The following is a 21,952-nucleotide window of genomic DNA, read 5'->3' on the forward strand; positions in this document are numbered from 1 at the left end:
AAGCCTGGGCTCTTTCCACTAAGCCATGCCGCAACCCTGTAAGCAATGTGGCTTAGTGGAAAGGGCCTGGGCTTGGAAGTCAGAGGTCATGGGTTCTAATCCTGGCTCCGCCACTTGTCAGCTGCATGACCTTTGGCAAGTCACTTAATAATGATGACATTTGTTAAGTGCTTACTATGTGCGAAGCACTGTTCTAAGTGCTGGGGGGTTACAAGGTGATCAGGTTGTCCCACGTGGGGCTCACAGTCTTAATCCCCATTTTACAGATGAGGTAACCGAGGCACAGAGAAGTTAAGTGACTTGACAAGTAACACAGCTGACAAGTGGCAGAGGCCGGATTAGAACCCATGATCTCTGGCTCCCGAGCCTCAACTTCTCTGTGCCTCAGCTACCTCATTTGTAAAATGGGGATTAAGGCCATGAGCCCCCCGTGGGACAATTTGATTACCTTGTATCTACCCCAGCGCTTAGAACAATGCTTGGCACATAGTAAGCGCTTAACAAATTCCATCATTATTATTATTACAAAGTGCTTGGGAGAGTACAGTATGTGCAGAGCCACTTCCCCCACCTTCAAAGCCTTAATAAAGTCACATCTCCTCCAAGAGGCCTTCAAACCATCAATCAATTGCATTTATTGAGCCTCAATGTGTGCAGAGCACAGTTCTAACACTTGGCAGGATAAAATACAATAGAGTTGGTAGACATGTTCCCTGCCCACAACAAGTTTACAGTCCTAGACGGGGAGACAGACATTAATATGAATCAATCAGTCATATTTATTGAATCCTTGCTATGTGCAGAGCACTGTACTAAGCACTTAGAATACAACAGAATTAACAGATCCGTTCCCTGCTCATAAGGAACTTACAGTTTAGAAGTAAATAAATGAGTTAATTTATGGGTTTGTACCTGAGTCAAAACTCACCCATGCTGGGCAGCAGTGGCACAGGAGAGAGTCGAGGGCAGATACTCGAGTTTTCTGCACGGAAGGTGGCAATGGTAAACCACTTCCATATTTTTCCCAAGAAAACTCTATGGATACTACCAGAATAATTAAAGATGGAGAGCGGGGTGTTCTGGAAGACATGTCCTTGGTGTCACTATGGGTAGGAAATGATGGCATAAAAGACAAGACAAGATTGTACATGAATGCTATAGGGTAGAGGGAAAGATGGAAAGGGGGGTAAATTCAAGTGCAAGAGCCTTCTCCTATTAAGCCCTCTTTCCCCCTACTCCCTCTCCCTTTCGCATCATCTGTGAATCATCATCATCTATACTTATACACTGGATATGTACACTTTAAGCACTTGATAGTTGCCCCACCTTTAATCCCACAACATTTATATACATATCTATAAATTATGTTATAAATGTAGTTATATGAATGTCTGCTTCTCTAGACTGTAAACTCGTGGGCAGAGAACTTGTCTACAAAATGTGTTTTATTGTACTCTTCCAAGTGCTTAGTACTGTACTTGGGAAGCAGCGTGATGTTGTGGATAGAGCACAGGCCTGAGAGTCAGAAGGTCTTCGATCTAATCCCGACTCTGCCACTTGTCTGCAGTGTGACCTTGGAGAAGTCACTTCACTTCTCTGTACCTTAATTCCTTCATCAGTAAAGTGGAGATTAAGACTGTGAGACCCATATGGGACATGGACTGTGCCCAACCTGATTAGTTTGTATTCACCCCAGCGCTTAGTACAGTGCCTGGCAAATAATAAGTGTTTAACAAATACCATCATTATTATTATTAGTCTGCACACAGTAAGTGCTCAGTACCTACCATTGATTGACTAATTAACTGAGTATCTTGTATCTACCCCAGTGCCTAGTACAATGTTTAACACACAATACGTGTTTAACAAATACCACAATTATTATTATTTCTTTCAAACATTTATTCAAATTGATATTCCTTTGTGCAGCCTGGGGGTGGGAGTGTGTGCAAACCTGTGAATTGCTAAAATACCAGAAATGTTTTTTCATGATCACTAATGGCCTACTGAATTTGTTTTATTTTGCTTCTAAGTTTAAAAGATGAAAAGCCTTCTGGTCTTCTACTATGCACTAGGTAGAAAAATAGTGTTAAACCTAAAAGAGAGTGTAAAAAGCTTATAAACCCGAAAGGGAAAGTAATTTTTGACCTGCTGCATTTAGAAATGCTTTTGCATTTAAATTTTCCAGAGTGCGCTTGTCTTTGGAAAAAGAAGTTGAGCTTCTGGAATCTGATTTGTCTCTATGGAAATGGAAATATCAAGAACTGAAAGAATCTCATGAGAAGAGTACAAAGCAGGTATGTTATACACCCAGCTCGTAAAGAGGTGAGAAAATAGAATCACTTCATCCTAGGGCAGGACAGAAAAGATGAAAAGTACTTCAGATGGTATCATCTCTGCTCCATAACTATTGCACTGGCTCTTTCTGGTAGAGCCTGAAAATTTGTCCTGATATAAAATAATTTCTCACCCCAACACAACCACATTCCCACAACAAAGCATGATAGACTTATCTGAGTTGAATACTATATTCATTACTAACACATTTTTTTTTTAAAAAGTTTCATTTTAGTGAGCAAAATTGTATTTGACTAATTTTCTAGAATTTATTTGTTACAGTAGAAATTACATTTGAGTGCTTAGTGGAAAGAACACTACGTGTCAAACAATCAGAACTTTCAGGCTGTAAGTGACTGCCCAAGAATAAAACAGGCATCGCTTGAAGTTTTTTTTTCCCTTATCCTCCTGCTCATCATTATTAACCTATGCCTGTTCTGTCTCACTTTGATTGTAGTTCAGAGACCGTGTATTAGTTGAATTCCTTTTTATGTGGTGAAAGTATGAATGCTTAGCACATAGTAAGCACTTAATAACTATTAGAAATATCAATTGGTATTGTCAGTATGAATGAGCAACCTATCATGTTTAGCACTGTATTAAGCTCAGGGATACATACAGAGAGGAAGGGAATTGTAAATAGGGCCTGCCCAGCACCTGGAGATAAGATTCTGTGGAGGTGGGGTTGGGTAGAAGAAGAACAAACACTGAACATTTAGCCATTGAAACAAGAACTGCCTGATGAGGCTGTTCAGAACACGTAGCAATCCTCACTTCTACTAACCAAGAAACCGCATTCCTTTTTTCCAAGCTATCTGTCACTCATTTTCACTCTATCATCACTTCAGAGATAATGAAGGTTGAAGAGGTCCATGCAGAGGACTCGGGTGTTTGCCTGTGATCGTAAATATGGTGTGTGCTGAGAAAGGGCCAGTGACTCTGGGTGTAATTCCAGGTTTCCTTGTTGTGTACATATTAAGTCATTTGGATGGATCTGAGGCAAGCACCTTTTGATGCCTTGGATTTTCCACTGAAACATCTTGCCTAGGCCACATTCCCTCAAGGGGCAAGTGAATCATTTAGGACCTGTTTTCCAAAATACCTCCGTAGTATAGTCCAAAGAAATATTTGGACAGTGAGTGAAGCTCATCCTGCTTCCACTCAACTCAGGGCCCACCACGCCACCGTGCCCCTGACTGATGTTTGTCTCTCTGACTTTTTCACCTCCCCTCTCTACGGCCTCATCTTTCTACCCCACTGCTGGCCTGGCTTCCCTCAATCAAGAGTCTTAGCCTGCTGGGGGAGGCGTGAGGGTGGAGAAGGGGGAGGCTGATGGCAGCACCCCAAAGCAGCAACTTCTGATAGGAAAGATTCTAGGCCGCAAGTGCCTTGTGGGCAAGGAATGTGTCTGTTTATTGTTGTGTAGTACTCTCCCAAGCGCTCAGTATAGTGCTCGGCATACAGTAAGCGCTCGCTAAGTACATGTCTGACTGATCACAGGCGGGTCAGTGTGAGGACCTGAGAAAGCAGAGTTGTGGCCACCGGGTCCATCTGCTGAATTCTCGCAAAGCCCAGGACCAAGCTCTCTTGCTCAGTTTGGAAACGAGGCTTCTGATACTTGTGACATGAAGGAAAGCACAGGCTCTGTATACTTCCTGGTTTTGTTCAAACCACCCAAGGGAGACCCACCCGTTCTGATCCCCACGTGGCTCCTTTGACAGACGACTTCGTATCAGTGGGTCAAGGCCCCAGTGGGCAGAGTTATTGCAATTGTGTCTCGCAGAGGATATTCAGGGATTCTAACGCCAGTCGGGCACGAGGAGAGAGTTGATTGATCCACTTTGGTTTCCCCGTCTGAGGAAGGAATGCTTTGCAGGAGCTGTAGGGAAGATTAGCTAAAGCCCATTATTGGAAATACCATTTCACCACTAAATGCTTGATGGCAGTCTTTCTCTGCTAGGTATGACACTGATAATGGATGATATGGAGGTGTATATTGGGTGCAGTGTGGGAATGATTAATAATAATTATGGTATTTAAGTGCTTACTATGTGTCAAGCACCATTCTAAGGGCTGAGGTGGATGCAGGATATTCAAATCTGACTCAGTCCCTGTCCCACATGAGGCTCATAATTTAAGAAGAAGGAGAACAAGTATCGAATCCTTTATTTTACAGAGGAGGAAACTGAGGCTCAATGGAGTGACTTGCCCAAGGTTACACACTGGGCAAGTAGCGGAGCTGGTAGGGCCCTGGTCCTCCGACTCCTAAACCCGCACTCTTTCCACTAGGCCATGTGTGGTTTCTTTAAAATTTCAGGATTTTCAAAATGGCAAGTCAGTAGCCTAGAAGATTTAATGATGATGATGATGATGATGATAGTGGCATTTGTTAAGCACTTACTGTGTGCCAAGCGCTCTTCTAAGAACTGGGGTAGATGCAAGATAATTGGGTTGGATGAGGTCCCTGCCCCACACAGGGCTCACAGTTTTAATCCCCATTTTACAGATGAGGGAACTGAGGGCCAGTAGAGTGAAGTGACTCAACCAAGGTCATACAGCAGACAAGTGGCAGAGCTGGGATTAGAACCAAGGTCCTTCTGGCTTCCAGGCCTATGCTCTTTCCACTAAGCCACACTGCATTTTTAGTGTCTTCTTCCCCTTCTCTCAGCTCCCCTCCCACCCCAAACAAGGCCTAATTCATCTGTAGGGGTGATTTGGTCATTAGGAAAATTAGGCTGAATAAGGAAAAGAAAAGGCAGTCACCATGTGATCAAGAGAGCTGACATAGGATCTCTTGAAGAGGCCAAAAGTCAACTTGAGAGGCCTCCATCTGGCCTATGCTGGATTTTGGCCTCTTTCTGCCTGTCAGTTTGCTAGTTGAACATTATCAATAGTCATTTTGAATATCTATTCTAAAAGGCTCAGCTGAGGGGGTTTGGTTTATCTGGAGATGAGACACTCCCTCTGGCGCATTCTAACCCAGCCTGCTTACGCATTCCTGCATTGTGGGGTAGATTTGCCTACTGTCCCTGCACGTTCTAGTAATGAGTAACAATAATAATCAGAATAATAACTGTGGTACTGTTATGTGTTTATTCTGCACTAAGCACAGGGATCAGTACATGTAATCAGGACAGATAGAGTTCCTATCTCATAAGGGGCACGCAGTCTAAAGGGGAGAGAGAATAGATAATGATGGTGTTTGTTAAGCACTTACAACGTGCCAGGCACTTTACTAAGTTCTGGGGTGGATACACACAAATTAGGTTGGACACAGTCCCTGCCCCACATGGGGCTCACAGTCACTCCCCATTTTACAGATGGAGGAACTGAGGCACAGAGAAGTGAAGTGACTTGCCCAGGGTCAAACAGCAGACAAGTGGCGGAGCCGGGATTAAAACGCATGACTTTCTGACTCCCAGTTCTGTGCTCTATCCACTATGCCATGCTGCTTTATTTATTAATAGTCACTGTGATTATTTGTTAAGGATTTACTATCTGCCAAACTCTGTACTACTACTACTACTGCTACTACTACTGATGATGGTATTTGTTAAGCACTTACTATGTGTGAAGCCCTGTTCTAAGCAACTTATCAACATGGTAGCAGTTTGGATGGAGAGGAAGGGGGAGGGAGTCCAGGGATGTTGTGATGGTAGAACAGGCAGGATTTGATGACAGACTGAATATGTGGGTTGAATAATAATAATAATGATGGCATTTATTAAGCGCTTACTATGTGCAAAGCACTGTTCTAAGTGCTGGGGTAGATACAAGGTGATTAGGTTGTCCCACATGGGGCTCACAGTCTTAATCCCCATTTTGCAGATGAGGTAACTGAGGAACAGAGAAGTGACTTGCCCAAAGTCATGCAGGAGACAAGTGGCGGAGTCGGGAATTAGAACCCATGACCTCTGACTCCCAAGCCCATACTCTTTCCACTGAGCCACGCTGCTTCTCAGTGTTGCTATTAAGCACTGGGGTTGATGTAATGTAATCAGATCAGACACAGTCATTGTTTCATTTTGTGTTCACTCAATCAGTGGTATCTGTTGAGTTTGTACTATGTGCAGAGCACTGGTTTTTTGGGGGGAGTGGGGGCTTTAATGCTATTTCTTATGTGCTTACTCTGTGCCAGGCACTGTACTAAGTGCTGGGGTAGATACAAGCTAATCAGGTTGGATACAATCCATGTCCCACATGGGGATCAGAGTAATAATCCCCATTTTACACATGAGGTAACTGAGGCACAGGGAAGTGACTTGCCCAAAGTCATACAGCAGACAAGTGGAGGAGTGGGGAATTAGAACCCATGACCTCTGACTCCAAAGCCCATACTCTTTCCACTGAGCCACGCTGCTTCTCAGTGCTATTATTAAGCACTGGGGTTGATGTAATGTAATCAGATCAGATACAGTCATTGTCTCATTTAGTGTTCAATCAATCAGTGGTATCTGTTGAGTGTGTACTATGTGCAGAACACTGTTTTTTTGGAAGGGTGGGGCCTTTAATGATATTTCTTATGTGTTTACTCTGTACCAGGCACTGTAATAATAATAATAATAATAATAATAATAATAATAATAATAATAATGATTGCATTTATTAGGTGCTTACTATGTGCAAAGCATTAAAATAAGTGCTGGGGAGGTTACAAGGTGATCAGGTTGTCCCATGGGGGGCTCACAGTCTTCATCCCCATTTTACAGATGAGGGAACTGAGGCCTAGAGAAGTTAAGTGATTTGCCCAAAGTCACACAGCGGACAGTTGGCGGAGCCGGGATTTGAACCCATGACCTCTGACTTCAAAGACCGTGCTCTTTCCATTGAGCCACGCTGCTTCTCTAACACTGGCCTAAGTGTTGGGGTAGATACAAGCTAATCAGGTTGGATGTAATCCATGTTCCACATGGGGATCAGAGTAATAATCCCCATTTTACAGATGAGGTAACCGAGGCACAGAGAAGTGAAGTTAACTTGCCCAAGGTTACATAGCAGATAAGTGGCAGAGCCAGGATTAAGAGCCAGTTCCTTCTGATTTTCTGATCCATGCTCTATCCACTAGACTATGCTGCTTCCTTGGAATTAGAACCCAGGTCTCCTTGAATGTTTTTGGTGTGATATCTCCATTTATTTTGAAAATGCAACAGATAGTCCCACAAGTTTCCTAGCCACTGATCTTGAAGAATTTGAAATATCTTGTTTGAAACAGAACAAGAAACTAAATCCAGTAGTGTTTCCCCCCAAGCAACGTTATGAAATCATTGCTGGATAATAGGCCATCTGTAATGTAGCCTCTTGGAAGCTGAACAGCAGTTCAATTACAGATAGAGCTGCCAACTCCCACAATTGTTTCAATAAAGCTCCTAAAGTTATCTACATTTAAAATACAAATTTCTTGTTTCGTCTTTAAGCAGGAAGTGATCTACTGAGGAATTTACCCCATAATTTTCTTTTTATTGTTGGTAATTCTACATATCCCGTTTCAATGATTCCATATTAAGAGATGATTGTGCGAAGATTCATGTGATAAACTCAAAAATAGCTATTTAAATGCTGTGTTGTTTGTTTTAGTATTAAAGGAGCATGATCGGATGAGCACAGCTGCAGCTTCAGCTCTCCGATTCAGTTCCAGTGTTTCGTTTTTGCTAAGTGCTCTTTGGAAGTTGTCGATTTTGTATCCCTAGACCACGATTTTGCTCGTTAAAAAGAGTAATGAAGATGTATTACATGATGAGCTGACCCAAAGCCTCAGGGTGGGTTGAGAATCTGACCTTTTTTGAATTCAATTCAATTCAATCACATTTACTGAGCACTTACTTTGTGCAGAGCACTGTATTAAACAGACACATTCCCCGCTCACACGGAGCTTACAGTCTAGAGGGGGAAAAGCTTGGTTGAGTTTATTCCAATTCTTATCAGCAGGGAAGAGAGAATGCTCATCAACCATCAGTTAATAGTATTTATTGAGCACTTTTTCTGTGCAGGACACTATAGTAAACCCGTGGGGGAGTATAATAGAGTTAATAGACATGATCCTTTCCTTCAAGAAACTAGTAATCTTGCAGGGAAAGGAGACACCAAAATAAATTCAGGGAAGGGGAAGTAGCATGTGTATATATTTGGGAAGCAAGAAATCAACATAAATGAGAAGCAGCATGGCGTAGTGGACTGAGCACGGGCCTAGGAATCAGAAGGTCATGGGTTCTAATCCCGGCTCTGCCACTTGGCTGTTGTGTGACCTTGGGCAAGTCATTTCACTTCTCTGGGCCTCAGTTACTTCATCTATAAAATAGGGATTGAGACTGAGAGTCCAATGTGGGACAGGAACTGTGTCCAACTCGATTTGCTTGTATCCACCCCAGAGCTTAGAACAGTGCCTGGAACAATTTAGTGCTTAACAAATACCATAATTGTTATCATTATTATTAAATGCTGGGATGAAGCTGGGGCAGGGGTATGGACATAGATGAGCACCCAAAGGTGCTGACACAGGAGCACTGGAGTGGCATTTAGGGGGAAATAGAATGGGAAGTCAGTCAGTTGATTGCATTTATTGGGCACTTACTGTGTGCAGAGCACTGTACTAAGCTCTTGGGAGAGTAAAGTGTAACAATAAAACAGACACAGTCCCTGCCCAAAATGAGTTTACTGTACAGAGGGAGACTCAGACATAAATATAAATGCATTACAGATATGTACATAAATGCTGTGGGGCTGGGAGGGAGGATGAATAAAAGGAGCAAGTCAGGGCAATGCAGAAGGGAATGGGAGAGGAGGAAAGAAGTGCTTAGTCAAGGAAGGCCTCTTGGAGGAAATCTGTCTTCAATAAGACTTGGAAGCAAAGGGAGAGTCATTGTCTCATTCATTCTGTCATATTTATTGAGCATTTACTGTGTGCAGAGCAGTGTACTAAGCACTTGGAGGAGTACAATATGACAATAAAGACACATTCCCTGCCTACAACGAGTTTACATTCTAGAGGGGGAGTGATAGGCCTCGTGGAAGATATATGATTTTAGAACAGCTTTGAAGATGGGGATACCGGTGGTCTGCCAGATGCAAAATAAGGAATCAGGGGTATTTACTGAACACTTACTGTGTGCAGAGTGTTGGATTAAGTGCTTGGGAGAGTTCAGTACAATAGACTTGGTAGGTAGGATACCTGCCCTAAAGGAGCCTACAATCTAGTCGGGGAGATGGGCATTAGAAGCAGCGTGGCTTAATGGAAAAAGCATGGGCTTGGGAGCCAGAGGCCATGGGTTCTAATCCTACCTCCTCCGCTTATCAGCTGTGTGACTTTGGGCAAGTCAATTAAATTCTCTGTGCCTCAGTTACCTCATCTGTAAAATGGGGATTAAGACTGTGAGCCCCACGTGGGACAACCTGATTACCCCAGTACTTAGAACAATGTTTGGCACATAGTAAGCTTTATAAATGCCATCATCATCATTAGAATAAGTGAGCTAGGGGAAGCGGCAGAGTATGCGGAAGTGGAAATCGAAGCGGGAAGAAGTTTCAGGTGAGAGGGAGGGCGTGAGCCAAAAGGCTGGTAGCAAGAGTGATGACCTCATTAAATGGTGAGCATTGATGGGTGGGGAACAGGCTGGGGTCTTTGCCACACACTTTGCCACAGAATACCATGCTTTGCTCCTTCAAATCCTATGAAAGATGACCCAAAAGATGAAATCTCTGTCCTCCCTCTCTGAGGGCTGCCCTGCTAGCTGGAGTTAGAGCTGGTTTTGGTTGTCTCTGCCACCCCACAGGTTGAAATGCCTCAGAGGAAGGCTCAGAAGACACAACAGTGGTCCCAAGGCATACGAAGCAGCGTGGCCTAATAATAATAATAGTAATGATGGCATTTATTAAGCACTTACTCTGTGCAAAGCACTGTTCTAAGTGTTGGAGAGGTTACAAGGTGATGAGGTTGTCCCCCGTGGGGTTCACAGTCTTAATTTCCATTTTACAGATGAGGTAACTGAGGCCCAGAGAAGTTAAATGACTTGCCCAAGGTCACACAGCTAAGTGGCAGAATTGGGATTTGAACCCATGACCTCTGACTCCAAAGCCCAGGAGGTCTTATGTATGACCTTGGACAAGTTGCTTACTTTCTCTATGCCTTAGTTACCTCATCTGTAAAATGGGGATTGAAACTGTGAGCCTCATGAGCGACATGGACTGAATTCAGCCTGATTATCTTTTATCTACCCCAGCACTTAGTACAGTGCCTGGCACATAGTAAGCGTTTAAACAAATGCCAGAGGGTGGGGCGGGAGGGAGGATGAAATTTTATGGGAAGTATGTCCTGGGTGGGGAAGGAGCAAAAGCAGACTGATCAGATGATCAGGCATATGATATTTACTGTTTCCCAACCAACCCACCCACAGGGTTCAATAATGATGATGACTTTTATTACGAGCTTGCTAGATGCCAAGCACTTGGGTAGACACAAGATAATTAGATGGGGCACCATCCCTGCTTCATACAGGGTCCATAATCTAAGAAAGAGGATTAATCCACGTTAATCTAAGCATTTATCCTTGCCTGCCTTGATTACTTTATCAGACTCCTTGCTGATTTACCTGCCTTCCGTCTCTCCATACTTCACTCTGCTATTCACGCAACTTCACTCCACATTTCCCCACTTCTCAAGAAACTCCAATAGGTGCCCATTCACCTCTTCATCAAAAACTCCTCACCATTAGCTTTGAAGCACTTAATTACCTTGCCCCCTCCTTCCTCACCTTCCTACTCTCCTACTACAACCCAGCCTGCACATGTTGCTCCTCTATTGTCCTTGATCTCGTCCATCTCGCCGATAACCTGTTGCCCATATCCTGCCTCTGTCATGGAACACCCTCCTTCGTCAGTCACATCTGACAGACAATTACTCTCCCCCAGCTTTCACAGCCTTACTGGTCACATCTCTTCCAAAAGGTTTTTCCTGAATAAGCCCTCTTCTTTTCTTCTACTCCTTCTGTTTTGCCCTGACTTCCTCCTTTTATTCATCACGCCCTCCTAGACCCATAGGTCTGATGTACATTCTTGTAATTTACTTACATTAATGTCTGTCTCCCCACTAGACTCTAAACTCACTGTGGGCAGGGAATGTGTTGGTGATATTCTTATATTTTATTCTCCTTAGCATTTAATAACATGCTCCGCATGCTGTAAGCCCTCAGTAAACACCGTTGATAGATTGATTGAAAGGATACTTTATCCCTGTTTTACAGATGAGGAAACTGATGCACAGAGAAGTTAAGTGACTTGTCCCAGGTCACACAACAGGCAAGTGGCCCGGGCAAGGGTAGAACCTGGATATTCTGGCTCCCACTCCTAGTGTCCTTTCCACTAGACCCCACCTGTCTTTCAGTGTGATTGATGAAGCTGTTGTCACGTGGAACAGGTGCCAGAAGGTTGCCAACTGGCTTCCTCCTGGTTCCTGATCCCTTCAGCTTCTTCTCCGTGATCTGGACAGCACGTGGCATGTTTCAGTGAAAAGAGCATGGGTCTGGTCATCAGGAGACCCGTGTTCTAGACGCATCTTTGTCACTGGTATGCCAGATAAACTCGGGTCAGTCACTTAACCTCTCTGGGCCTCCATTTCCTCATCTGTAAAATGAACATGAGATATGCTGTGAACCCTGCATGGAATAGAGACTGTATCTGATTTGGTAACCCTGTATATACCTAAGTGGTTAGTACACAGTAAGCACTTAATGAATACTATCCTCATTATTATTACCAATCTCTGAATGGCCATCTTATGCTGGCAGTCCAGTCAATATAATGATAATGATAGTAGTAATTATGGTATTTGTTAAGCACTTACTATGTGTAAAGCACTGTTCCAAGTGCTGGGTTAGATCCAAGGTAATCAGGTTGTCCCACATGGGGCTCACAGTCTTAATCTCCATTTTACAGTGGGTTATTAAGGCACAGAGAAGTTAAATGGCTTGCCCAAGGTCACACAGCTGACAAATGGCAGAGCTGGGATTAGAACCCATGTCCTCCAACTCCCACACCTGGTTCTTGCCACTAAACTATGCTGCTTCTCCAAACAAACACAGTCCCTGCCCACTACAAAATAAGCAGGTCCCATATGGGGTTCACAGTCTTTGTAGGAGGGAGGACAGGTATTGAATCCACATTTTACAGGTGAGGTAGCTGAAGCACAGAGAAGTGAAGTGACTTGCCTAAGGTCACACGGCAGTCAGGTGGAGGAGCTGGGATTAGAACCCAGGTCCTCTGACTATCAAGTCTGTGCTCTTTCCATTAGGCCATGCTGCTTCTCTAGCTTAATGATTGTATTTGTTAAGCACTTATTATGTGCCAAGCACTGTTCTAAGCACTGTATATAAGCTTCTTGTGTTCAGGAATTGCACCTGTCAACTTTTGTATTGCTCTTTCCCAAGCAATTGTTACAGTGTTCTGCACAAAGTAAGTGCTCAATAAATATCAATATGAATCAATTGATTTACAACTCGGAGATGTGATGAAGGCTTCTGGCCTTGTCGAAGAATTGAGAATGGGTTACAGAGACCTGGCTATCTAAGGAAGGAGATTTCTAAGCAATTACTGGTACTATCAGTCAGTCAATCAATCAATGGTATTTACTGAGATCTTACTGTTGGCAGAGCACTGTAGTAAGTGCTTGGGAGATTACAGATTGGAAGACATCTTCCCTGCTCACAAGGAGCTCTTAATCCTCCCTCTGACAAGCCAGGTCTCTTAATCCTCACAGATGCCTATCAGAAGGGAGGGTTGTCCCTCCTGAGGTTAAAAGCTGAACACTGTAGTTTGCTAATCAACTCGGTTCTAAAGGAATCCTCTTGCCTTTGTCATTTTCAGGGGAAACATTTAGTGGATGAAGTCATAGCGTGTCCTCAGGACCCTTGGATTGCAGTCCTCTTTTCCAAAGGTCATGCAGGAGCCACTGGGTTTGTCCAAAGCTGAGGGTGTTTGTGATGGAGTGAACATAAAAAGGGAATGCAGAGAGACTTGCAAACACTTCTTTTTGCCACTGGTGTGCAGTGCAGACCTGCACATCTCATTTTCTGCAGGGAAAGTCTCATTTAGGATTAGAGGAAGCAGAGCCCGATGCATGAACTAGAGAGCCCCCAGCTCCATGTTGTCTGGGTTTCATCACAGAACCCTTTGCACATTTCAGCAGGGCCATGGCTTCTTATGGCTTTGGTGGCAGGCAGTGATTTTGGCCTGGCGTTGAAGCGCAGACTAAACCCAATGATTGGGGCAATCGGTTATAATCAGTGGTGTGTACCTAGTGCTTCCTGTGTTCAGGGTATTGTGCTAAGTTCGTGAAGCAGTAAAATAGAGTTGACAGGATCCCTGCTGTCAGGGAAGTCAGCTTACTATCATTAGCCTGGCCAGCAAGGGCAGGGAATAGTTGGAGGGAGAGCTGAAGAGCTAGAAGCTTCTTGGACTAGCTGTGAGCTACCTCAGCTAGACCGTAAGCTCCTTGAGGGCAGGGCTAGTGTTTATCGATGCTACCCTACTGAGTACTTTAGACAGTGCTCTGCACAGAATAAGCACTTAAGACCACGGATGATGGATTGATGAGCTCTGTCACTGCCCCGTACCTCACTCTCGCCTGTCCCGCCATCGACCCCCAGCCCCCGTCCTCCCCCGGGCCTGGAATGCCCTCCCTCTGCCCATCCGCCAAGCTAGCTCTCTTCCTCCCTTCAGGGCCCTACTGAGAGCTCACCTCCTCCAGGAGGCCTTCCCAGACTGAGCCCCTTCCTTCCTCTCCCCCTCGTCCCCCTCTCCATCCCCCCATCTTACCTCCTTCCCTTCCCCACAGCACCTGTATATATGTATATATGTTTGTACATATTTATTACTCTATTTATTTATTTATTTATTTATTTTATTTGTACATATCTATTCTATTTATTTTATTTTGTTAGTATGTTTGGTTTTGTTCTCTGTCTCCCCCTTCTAGACTGTGAGCCCACTGTTGGGTAGGGACTGTCTCTATATGTTGCCAATTTGTACTTCCCAAGTGCTTAGTACAGTGCTCTGCACATAGTAAGCCCTCAATAAATACGATTGATGATGATGATGATTGCTGTGGGCAAAGGTACCTACTCCACTTCGGTGATGAGGTGGCTGCTTGCATCTATTTGATCTAAACTCCCTGCCCATCCTCACTTGCCCAACAAAACCAGATAATTTTTATCGGCACCAAAAGTTGGCACCTTGCTTGTGGGTGTCAGCTGGAACAGCCGGCCCAAAGAGTCAGTCCGTAAGTCAGTTGTATTTATTGAGCGTAAACTGTTTGCAGAGCACTAGAGCACTGTACTAAGCTCTTGGAAGAGTCCAATATAACTATATATAACAGGCACACCCCCTGCCCACAATGAGCTTAGAGTCTGGAGCCGAAGCTAATCCTGGGAAGAAGGCGGGGAAGAAGCAGCAGTTGTGGACCCACCATCTGGACATGAACTTAGAGAAGCAGCATGGCCTAGCGGAAAGACCATGGGCCTAGGAGTCAGAGGACCTGGGTTCTAATCCTGACTCTGCCACTTGTCTGCTGCATAACCTTGGGCAAGTCACTTCACTTCTCTGTGCCTCTGTTACCATCTCTGTAAAATAAATCTGTAAGATTGTGAGCCCTATGTGGGACAAGGACTGTGTCCAACCTGATTATCTTGTATCTACCCCTGTACTTAATACCGTGCCTGCCCTATAGTAAGCGCTTAACAGATAACATTAACAAAAACCAAGTTTAGCACCCAAAGCCTCTTTTTGAATTTAAGGTAGTCCTAGTACAACCCAACTCATACATGCACACACAAGCACACACAAAATTTATTTCCTCACAAGCAAGCAAGATATAACCCCCATATACAGGTGCTGGATGGAATCCACAAGAAAGGAGGAGTCAGCTGGTAAAGTGCTTTGTCTGAAATTCCTTTATTCACTCATTTATTGAGCATTTACTGTGTGCAGAGCACTGTAGTAAACACTTGGGAGAGTACAGCACAACAGTAAATGGACACATTCTCTGGCCAAAGGACAGTGATGTGTCAGTTGTTGTTGGGGAGTGCAGGTAGAGCTGAGCAGTAATGGCATTTATTGAATGTTTGCTGGGATTTGAGCATCTAGAGTTGTCATTTGCATCTGAAGGACACCTATGAGCATGTGAAGGGCTGCAAAGGGCAATGCAGGATCCACAGCCCTAACCGTATTGACCACACAAAAAGGTTGTTGGGTGTTGTGCTTAATGTTTGCAGCACCCGGAGTGATTGTCTCTTTTACCTCCTTGTCTCTATTTCCATATGAAACTTTTGCTCAAAGACAGTTACTCTGTTCTTGCCTGTGTCCAACCTGATTAGCTTCTGTCTACCTCAGTGCTTAGAACAGCGCCTGACACTTGTTAAGTGCTTAACAAATACCACAAGTATTGTTATCATTGTTAGTAGTGTGCCAGGCAAGTTTATAATCAGCAACTGATGCTCAGTTTTCAGCTGGGATGCAGCACTAGCCCACCTGCACAACTCGCAGCAGTTATCATCCTCTCCTTGGGAGACAATAGACTCACTAGACACTTATTCGTTTTTACAACCATCCATGGACTAAGCAGCTTCATGTCCTGCTGCCATGAGCAAGAGAAGGTGAACAATTCCCCAAAATTACTTAGGGTTGCTACATAAGGAAAAAAGCTGCCCTTCTGCACCCTAGGAAACACTGCAGGGCTTCTCTTCTTGACTCCCATTCTGCTCCCAAAATCAAGAATACCACTCAATCAATTAATCAAGGAATAGTATTTAGTGATACCACTCAGGGTCGCATCTGGAGAGTTTCCAGTATTCTTCCAGTCTTGACTACAGGAGGGAAAGTCAAGCAGAGGCATATCCATTCCACTCCTAGCTTGGGCAGTGGCTAGATAGTGGAAGGCAATCTGCTACAAGAAAAAAATTCCCCTGTCCTGGGCGGCGGTGGCATGGGAGAGGGTGGAGGCTCAAGTTTATTGCACGGAAGGAGGCAATGGCACACCACTTCCATATTTTTACCAAGGAAAATCTATGAATCCACTACTAGAGCGATTGCAGATGGAGGTGGGACATTCTGGAGAGATGTGTCCCTAGCGTCTCTATGGGTCGGTGACGACTCAACGGCATAAGACAAGTATATAGTGAATGCTTACTATGTGCAGTGCACTGTACTAAGCACTTCGGATAGTATAGTAAAAATACGTGGGTAGAAGTATTCCATTCCCACAAGGAGCTTCCAGTATAAAGAAGGGGATAGAGAAGCAGCGTGGCTCAGTGGAAAGAGCCCGGGCTTGGGAGCCAGAGGTCATGGTTTGAATCCTGGCTCTGCCACGTGTCTGCTGTGTGAACTTGGGCAAGTCACTTAACTTCTCTGAGCTTCAGTTACCTCATCTGTAAAATGGGGATTAAGATTGTGAGCCCCACGTGGGACAACCCGATCACCTTGTATCCCCCCCAGCACTTTGAACAGTGCTTTGCACATAGTAAGCGCTTAACAAATGCCATCATCATTATTATTATTAGACATTAAAATAAATTACGGATATGTAGCCAAGTGTGTTTGTGGAGGGGGGAAGGCTGAAATGAAGGTTTAGGCTGGAAACTAAGGTCAATCACAACCCCTTTGTGACTTCAAAGGCTTAAAGGGGACAGACCCAAGTGCAGAGGTGATGCAGAAAGGAGAGGGAGTAAGGGAAAGGAGGGCTTAATTGGGGAAGGCCTCTTGGAGGGGATGTGAGTCACCTCAGTTTTCAGCCTAAACTTCCTCTTGACAATATCTGAAACTCTCCAAAGGCAAACACATTTCTGGCTAAGCATCAGTCGGAGAGACTGTTGATGGGGAGATTCACAATTTTTAGAATTGGAAACAGATGTTCCTGGCAGAGCAAGAAAAAAGTATTTAATGCTTGAAATGTCTGTTGCACATTTGGGGGAAGTTTCTCTCACCGAATTTGAGGAAGAGCAAAGGGTAGAAAACTCTCAGTCATTGCTTGAATTGCCATAAGCCACCTGTTTTGACAGTGGCTTCAGGTCTACAGGCTTGGGAGTCAGAGGTCATGGGTTCTAATCCAGGCTCTGTCACTTGTCAGCTGTGTGATTTTGGGCAAGTCACTTAACTTCTCCGTGTTTGTTACCTCATCTGTAAAATAGGGATTAAGACTCTGAGCTCCACATGGGACAACCACATTACCTTGTATCTACCCCAGCGCTTAGAGCAGTGCTTGACTTAACAAATACCATTATTATTATTATTATTATCACTGTTGTTACCTACCAAGGCAGCATGTGTCAAACATAAACCCAGAAGCTTATTTCCCATTGATGTTTGTGGGTGCCTATGATCAATCTGTGCTGTTTATCGAATGCTTTTACTATGTGCAAAGCATAGAGCTGAGCATCTGTGAGCAGGCAATAGACTTAGTAGACTCAATCCCTGTCCTCCAGGACCTGCAGTGTGGCTGTAGACTAGAAGCACTCCATTGGCATAAGATGTGTCATTTTGTTTAAACCGCTGTCCTGCACCGGGCCCGGTGAATTTGGTTTAAGAATAATTGAGGCAGTGTGCCCTACCGAAGAAGAGATTTGGAGATGCTTTGTCATGTGACTCAGTTTCCCTAGAGCCTCCTCCTCTGATGTATATATATATATGCATACATATATGTATATATGTTTGTACATATTTATTACTCTATTTATTTATTTTACTTGTACATATCTATTCTATTTATTTTATTTTGTTAATATGTTTGGTTTTGTTCTCTGTCTCCCCCTTCTAGACTGTGAGCCCACTGTTGAGTAGGGACTGTCTCTATATGTTGCCAACTTGTACTTCCCAAGTGCTTAGTACAGTGCTCTGCACACAGTAAGTGCTCAATAAATACGATTGATTGATTGATTGATTGATTCCCAGGCGAAGCCCACACACTCAGCTCCTCAGCTCATCGCACTGTACCTGATTCTCGTCTATCTCGCCGCCGACCTCTTGAACAAATCCTGTCTCTGGCCTGAAATGCCCTCCCTCTTCGTACCCAACACACGATAACTCTCCCCACCTTCAAAGCCTTATAGAAGGCACATCTTCTCCAAGAGGCCTTCCCTGACGAAGCCTTCCTTTCCTCTTCTCCCACTCCCTTCTGTGTCACCCTGACTTGCTCTGTTTATTCATCCCCGTCCCTAGCCCCACAGCACTTACATACATATCTTGTGAGGGGCTTCAAACACAGGGACATGAGGGTTCCTTCATTTTTCATCAGGTATCTGAGACCACCATAATATTTTTTTATGGGCCATCCGGCACTGCTTAAGTATCTGGTTCCGTGTGAAATATGACAAGCATAATAATAATTGTGGTATTTGTTAAGTGCTTACTATGTGGCAAACACTGTACTAAGTGCTGGCATAATCAGATAATCAGGTCCCTCATGGGGCTCACAGTCTAAGTAGAAAGAAGAACAGATATTGAATCGTCACTTTGCAGGCAAGGGAATGAAGCACAGAGAAATGACTTGACTTGCCCAAGGTCACACAGCAGGAATGTGTTGGAGATGGGGTTAGAACCCAGATGCTGTGACTCCCAGGCTGGTGATCTTTCCATTAGGCCACACGGCTTTCCCTCAGCATCATTTTCACCTTCGGCTCCCCTGTGGAACCAGCTTCCCAGCACTATCAAAGATGCTTATTGCTAATTAGAGCTTGTCTCACAATCAGAATTATGCATTTGCTGAAGCAGAAGATCATTTCAATAACACTCTCCCCCATTTCTACACACATGTGATCGTGTGTGTGTGCACGTGTGAGCTTGTTGCATGAGCACATTTATTTCCATTTTGTCTTGCATTGCACTGCAAGATAGAGAAAAGAAAGAGACAGATTTATTATTCCACTGTGGATGCTGAAATATGTTTGTTTTACAACCAGGCACTGGGGGACAAGTGTGGGAATTGAATCTGGTCTGAAGCAAAGAGAAGGAATGTCTTACTGGGAAAGGAAAAGATACAGACAGTCTGTTAAGCATGTTTTTTTGTGTTTAAAAGGCAACTTAATTTTGCCTCTGTTTCCCTCCGGGGACATTGATTGATTCTTTCATGTTAATTAGATGCCTCAGAGCGCTAGCCATGCGGAAGAACTCATCAGACCAGAGTCTGACTGACTTTCTTGAGTTTTATGGAGATTGACCAGGCCAAAGAATGCCGGACTTTTTTTGGCTTGGATTTGGTTCTGTGTGTTTTTATTTTGAAGCGCCCTGAAAGGCGTGGGTGTGCACTGTCAGTATTCTTCTAGACCATTTACAAATCTTGTAAGAAAACTGTTGTTCTCTAGGAAAATGAAATAAATGAATGCGCTTCCTGCCACCCTTAAGAAGGCACATGGAAGCTGGGAGCCTCTCCCTGGGTCTTGCTTCAACCAATCTATCCATCCTTGGTGTTCACTGAGTGACTACTCTGTGAGGAGCACTGTTCTGACATTTGGCAGAGTTGAATAGAGCAAGGCACTTACAAACAAGAGGAAGGAAGGTTGAGACCAGCCAGAAGGAAAGAGATTGCATGAAAGGTGTTCATTCCTTCATTCAATCGAATTTACTGAGCGCTTACTGTGTGCCAAGCACTATACTAAGTGCTTGGGAAAGTACATTGACCCACTTGGATAACAGGACTGTCCCGTCATTCAGTCAATTGTATTTATTGAGTGCTTACTGTGTGCAGAGCACTGTACTTAGAGCTTGAGAGAGAACAATAGAACTGATGCATTCCCTGTCCACAATGAGCTTACAGTTTATTTCCATAATGTGTAATCTGGTGGATGCACACCTTTGCTGCAAAGTGTGGCATAGTAGATAGAGCACAAGTCTGGGAATCAGAAGGTCATGGGTTCTAATCCCAGCTCCCCTACTTATCTGCTATGTGACTCTGGCCAAGTTCATTCGTTCAGTCATCATCATCATCATCAATCATATTTATTGAGCGCTTACTGTGTGCAGACACTGTACTAAGCGCTTGGGAAGTACAAATTGGCAACATATAGAGACAGTCCCTACCCAACAGTGGGCTCACAGTCTAAAAGGGGGAGACAGAGAACAAAACCAAACATACTAACAAAATAAAATAAATAGAATAGATATGTACAAGTAAAATAAATAAATAAATAAATAGAGTAATAAATATGTACAAACATATATACATATATACAAGTGCTGTGGGGAAGGGAAGGAGGTAAGATGGGGGGGATGGAGAGTTCAGTCGTTTTTATTGAGCACTTACTGTGTGCAGAGCACCGTATTAAGTGCTTGGAAACTACAATACAATAATGAAGAGAGACAATCCCTGCCCACAACACGCCTACAGTCTGGGGATTGGGAGCTGGGGGAGACAGACACCATAACAAGTAAACAGGCATCAATATAAATAAAAATAATTATAGATCCCTACATATATATGTAAGTGCCATGGGGGGCGGGGGGGGGGGAGAGCAAAGGGACCAAGTCTGTGATGTGGAAGAGAGGAGGAGCTGAGGAAAAGGGGGCTTAGTTACCTCATCTGTTAAATGGGGATTGAGATTGTGAACTCGACATGGGACAGGGATTGTTTCTTATTTGATTGGCTTGTTTCCACCCCAGCACTTAGTAATGCACCTGGCACATAGTAAGCCCTTAACAAATACCATCATCATCATAATAATAATGATGGCATTTATTAAGTACTTACTATGTGCAAAGCACTGTTCTAAAAGCTGGGGAGGTTACAAGGTGATCAGGTTGTCTCACGGGGGGCTCACAGTCTTAATCCCCATTTTACATATGAGGGAACTGGGGCCCAGAGAAGTTAAGTGACTTGCCCAAAGTCACACAGCTGACAATTGGTGGATTTGAACCCATGACCTCTGACTCCAAAGCCAATGCTCTTTCCACTGAGCCACGCTACTTCTCATCATTATCATTATCAATATGTCTTTTATAACTAAAGAAATCCAAGCTCACACGTTTCCCAGACCCTTTCCCTTAATTCCCAGTCTATCAGAGAGTCCTGCATGATGAGTAAGTTTCTTCTTTCATTTGCTGGTAGTATGAAGGGAACATAATAATAATAATGGTATTTGTTAACCACTTACTTTGTGCCAGGCACTGAACCAAATGCTGGGCTGGATATAAGCAAATCGGGTTGGACACAGTCTCTGTCCCACATGGGGCTCACATTCTCAATGCCCATTTTACGGATGAGGTAACTGAGGCACAGAGAAGTGAAGTGACTTGCCCAGGGTCATAAAGCAGGCAAATTGCGGAGTCAGGATTAGAACCCAGGTTCTTCTGACTCGCAGGCCTGTGCTTTGCATGCAGTTCTCTCTTCTCATACATGGAAATCTCTTCTCAAAGGAATTCCTCTCCTGATGATGTAGACAGTACTCGGGTTAATGGTATGTGGAAAAACTTTCCTTGAGCAATCTTTCTTTTGATGTCACTGTGCACAGACTTTCTCCTAGAGCAGTGACAGAGATGACACGATTGTCCAACCTGGACTGATGAAGCTCAGTGTGATATCTAGTCAGTAAACTCCCTGTGGGCAGGGAGTGTGTCTGTTATATTGTTATAGTGTACTCTCCTAAAT

The 21,952-nt window shown here is 44.0% G+C and overlaps 1 protein-coding gene and 1 non-coding gene across 2 annotated transcripts in view; both read left to right on the plus strand.

The window, feature by feature from the left end:
* The window catches only part of CCDC102B (coiled-coil domain containing 102B), a 567,334-nt gene that overhangs the window by 121,759 nt on the left and 423,623 nt on the right, over positions 1–21,952 (plus strand). Inside the window, exon 4 of the mRNA XM_038746894.1 lies at positions 2,189–2,297. Coding sequence (XP_038602822.1) covers positions 2,189–2,297 — 109 coding nt within the window. The remainder of the gene's footprint in view (positions 1–2,188; positions 2,298–21,952) is intronic.
* On the plus strand, positions 16,135–16,272 carry LOC119929031. The gene has a single exon (XR_005451174.1). It is a non-coding gene; the product is annotated as a small nucleolar RNA SNORA7 (small nucleolar RNA).

This window comes from Tachyglossus aculeatus, chromosome 5 (genome assembly GCF_015852505.1).
Source record: "Tachyglossus aculeatus isolate mTacAcu1 chromosome 5, mTacAcu1.pri, whole genome shotgun sequence".
Lineage (NCBI taxonomy): Eukaryota > Metazoa > Chordata > Mammalia > Monotremata > Tachyglossidae > Tachyglossus > Tachyglossus aculeatus.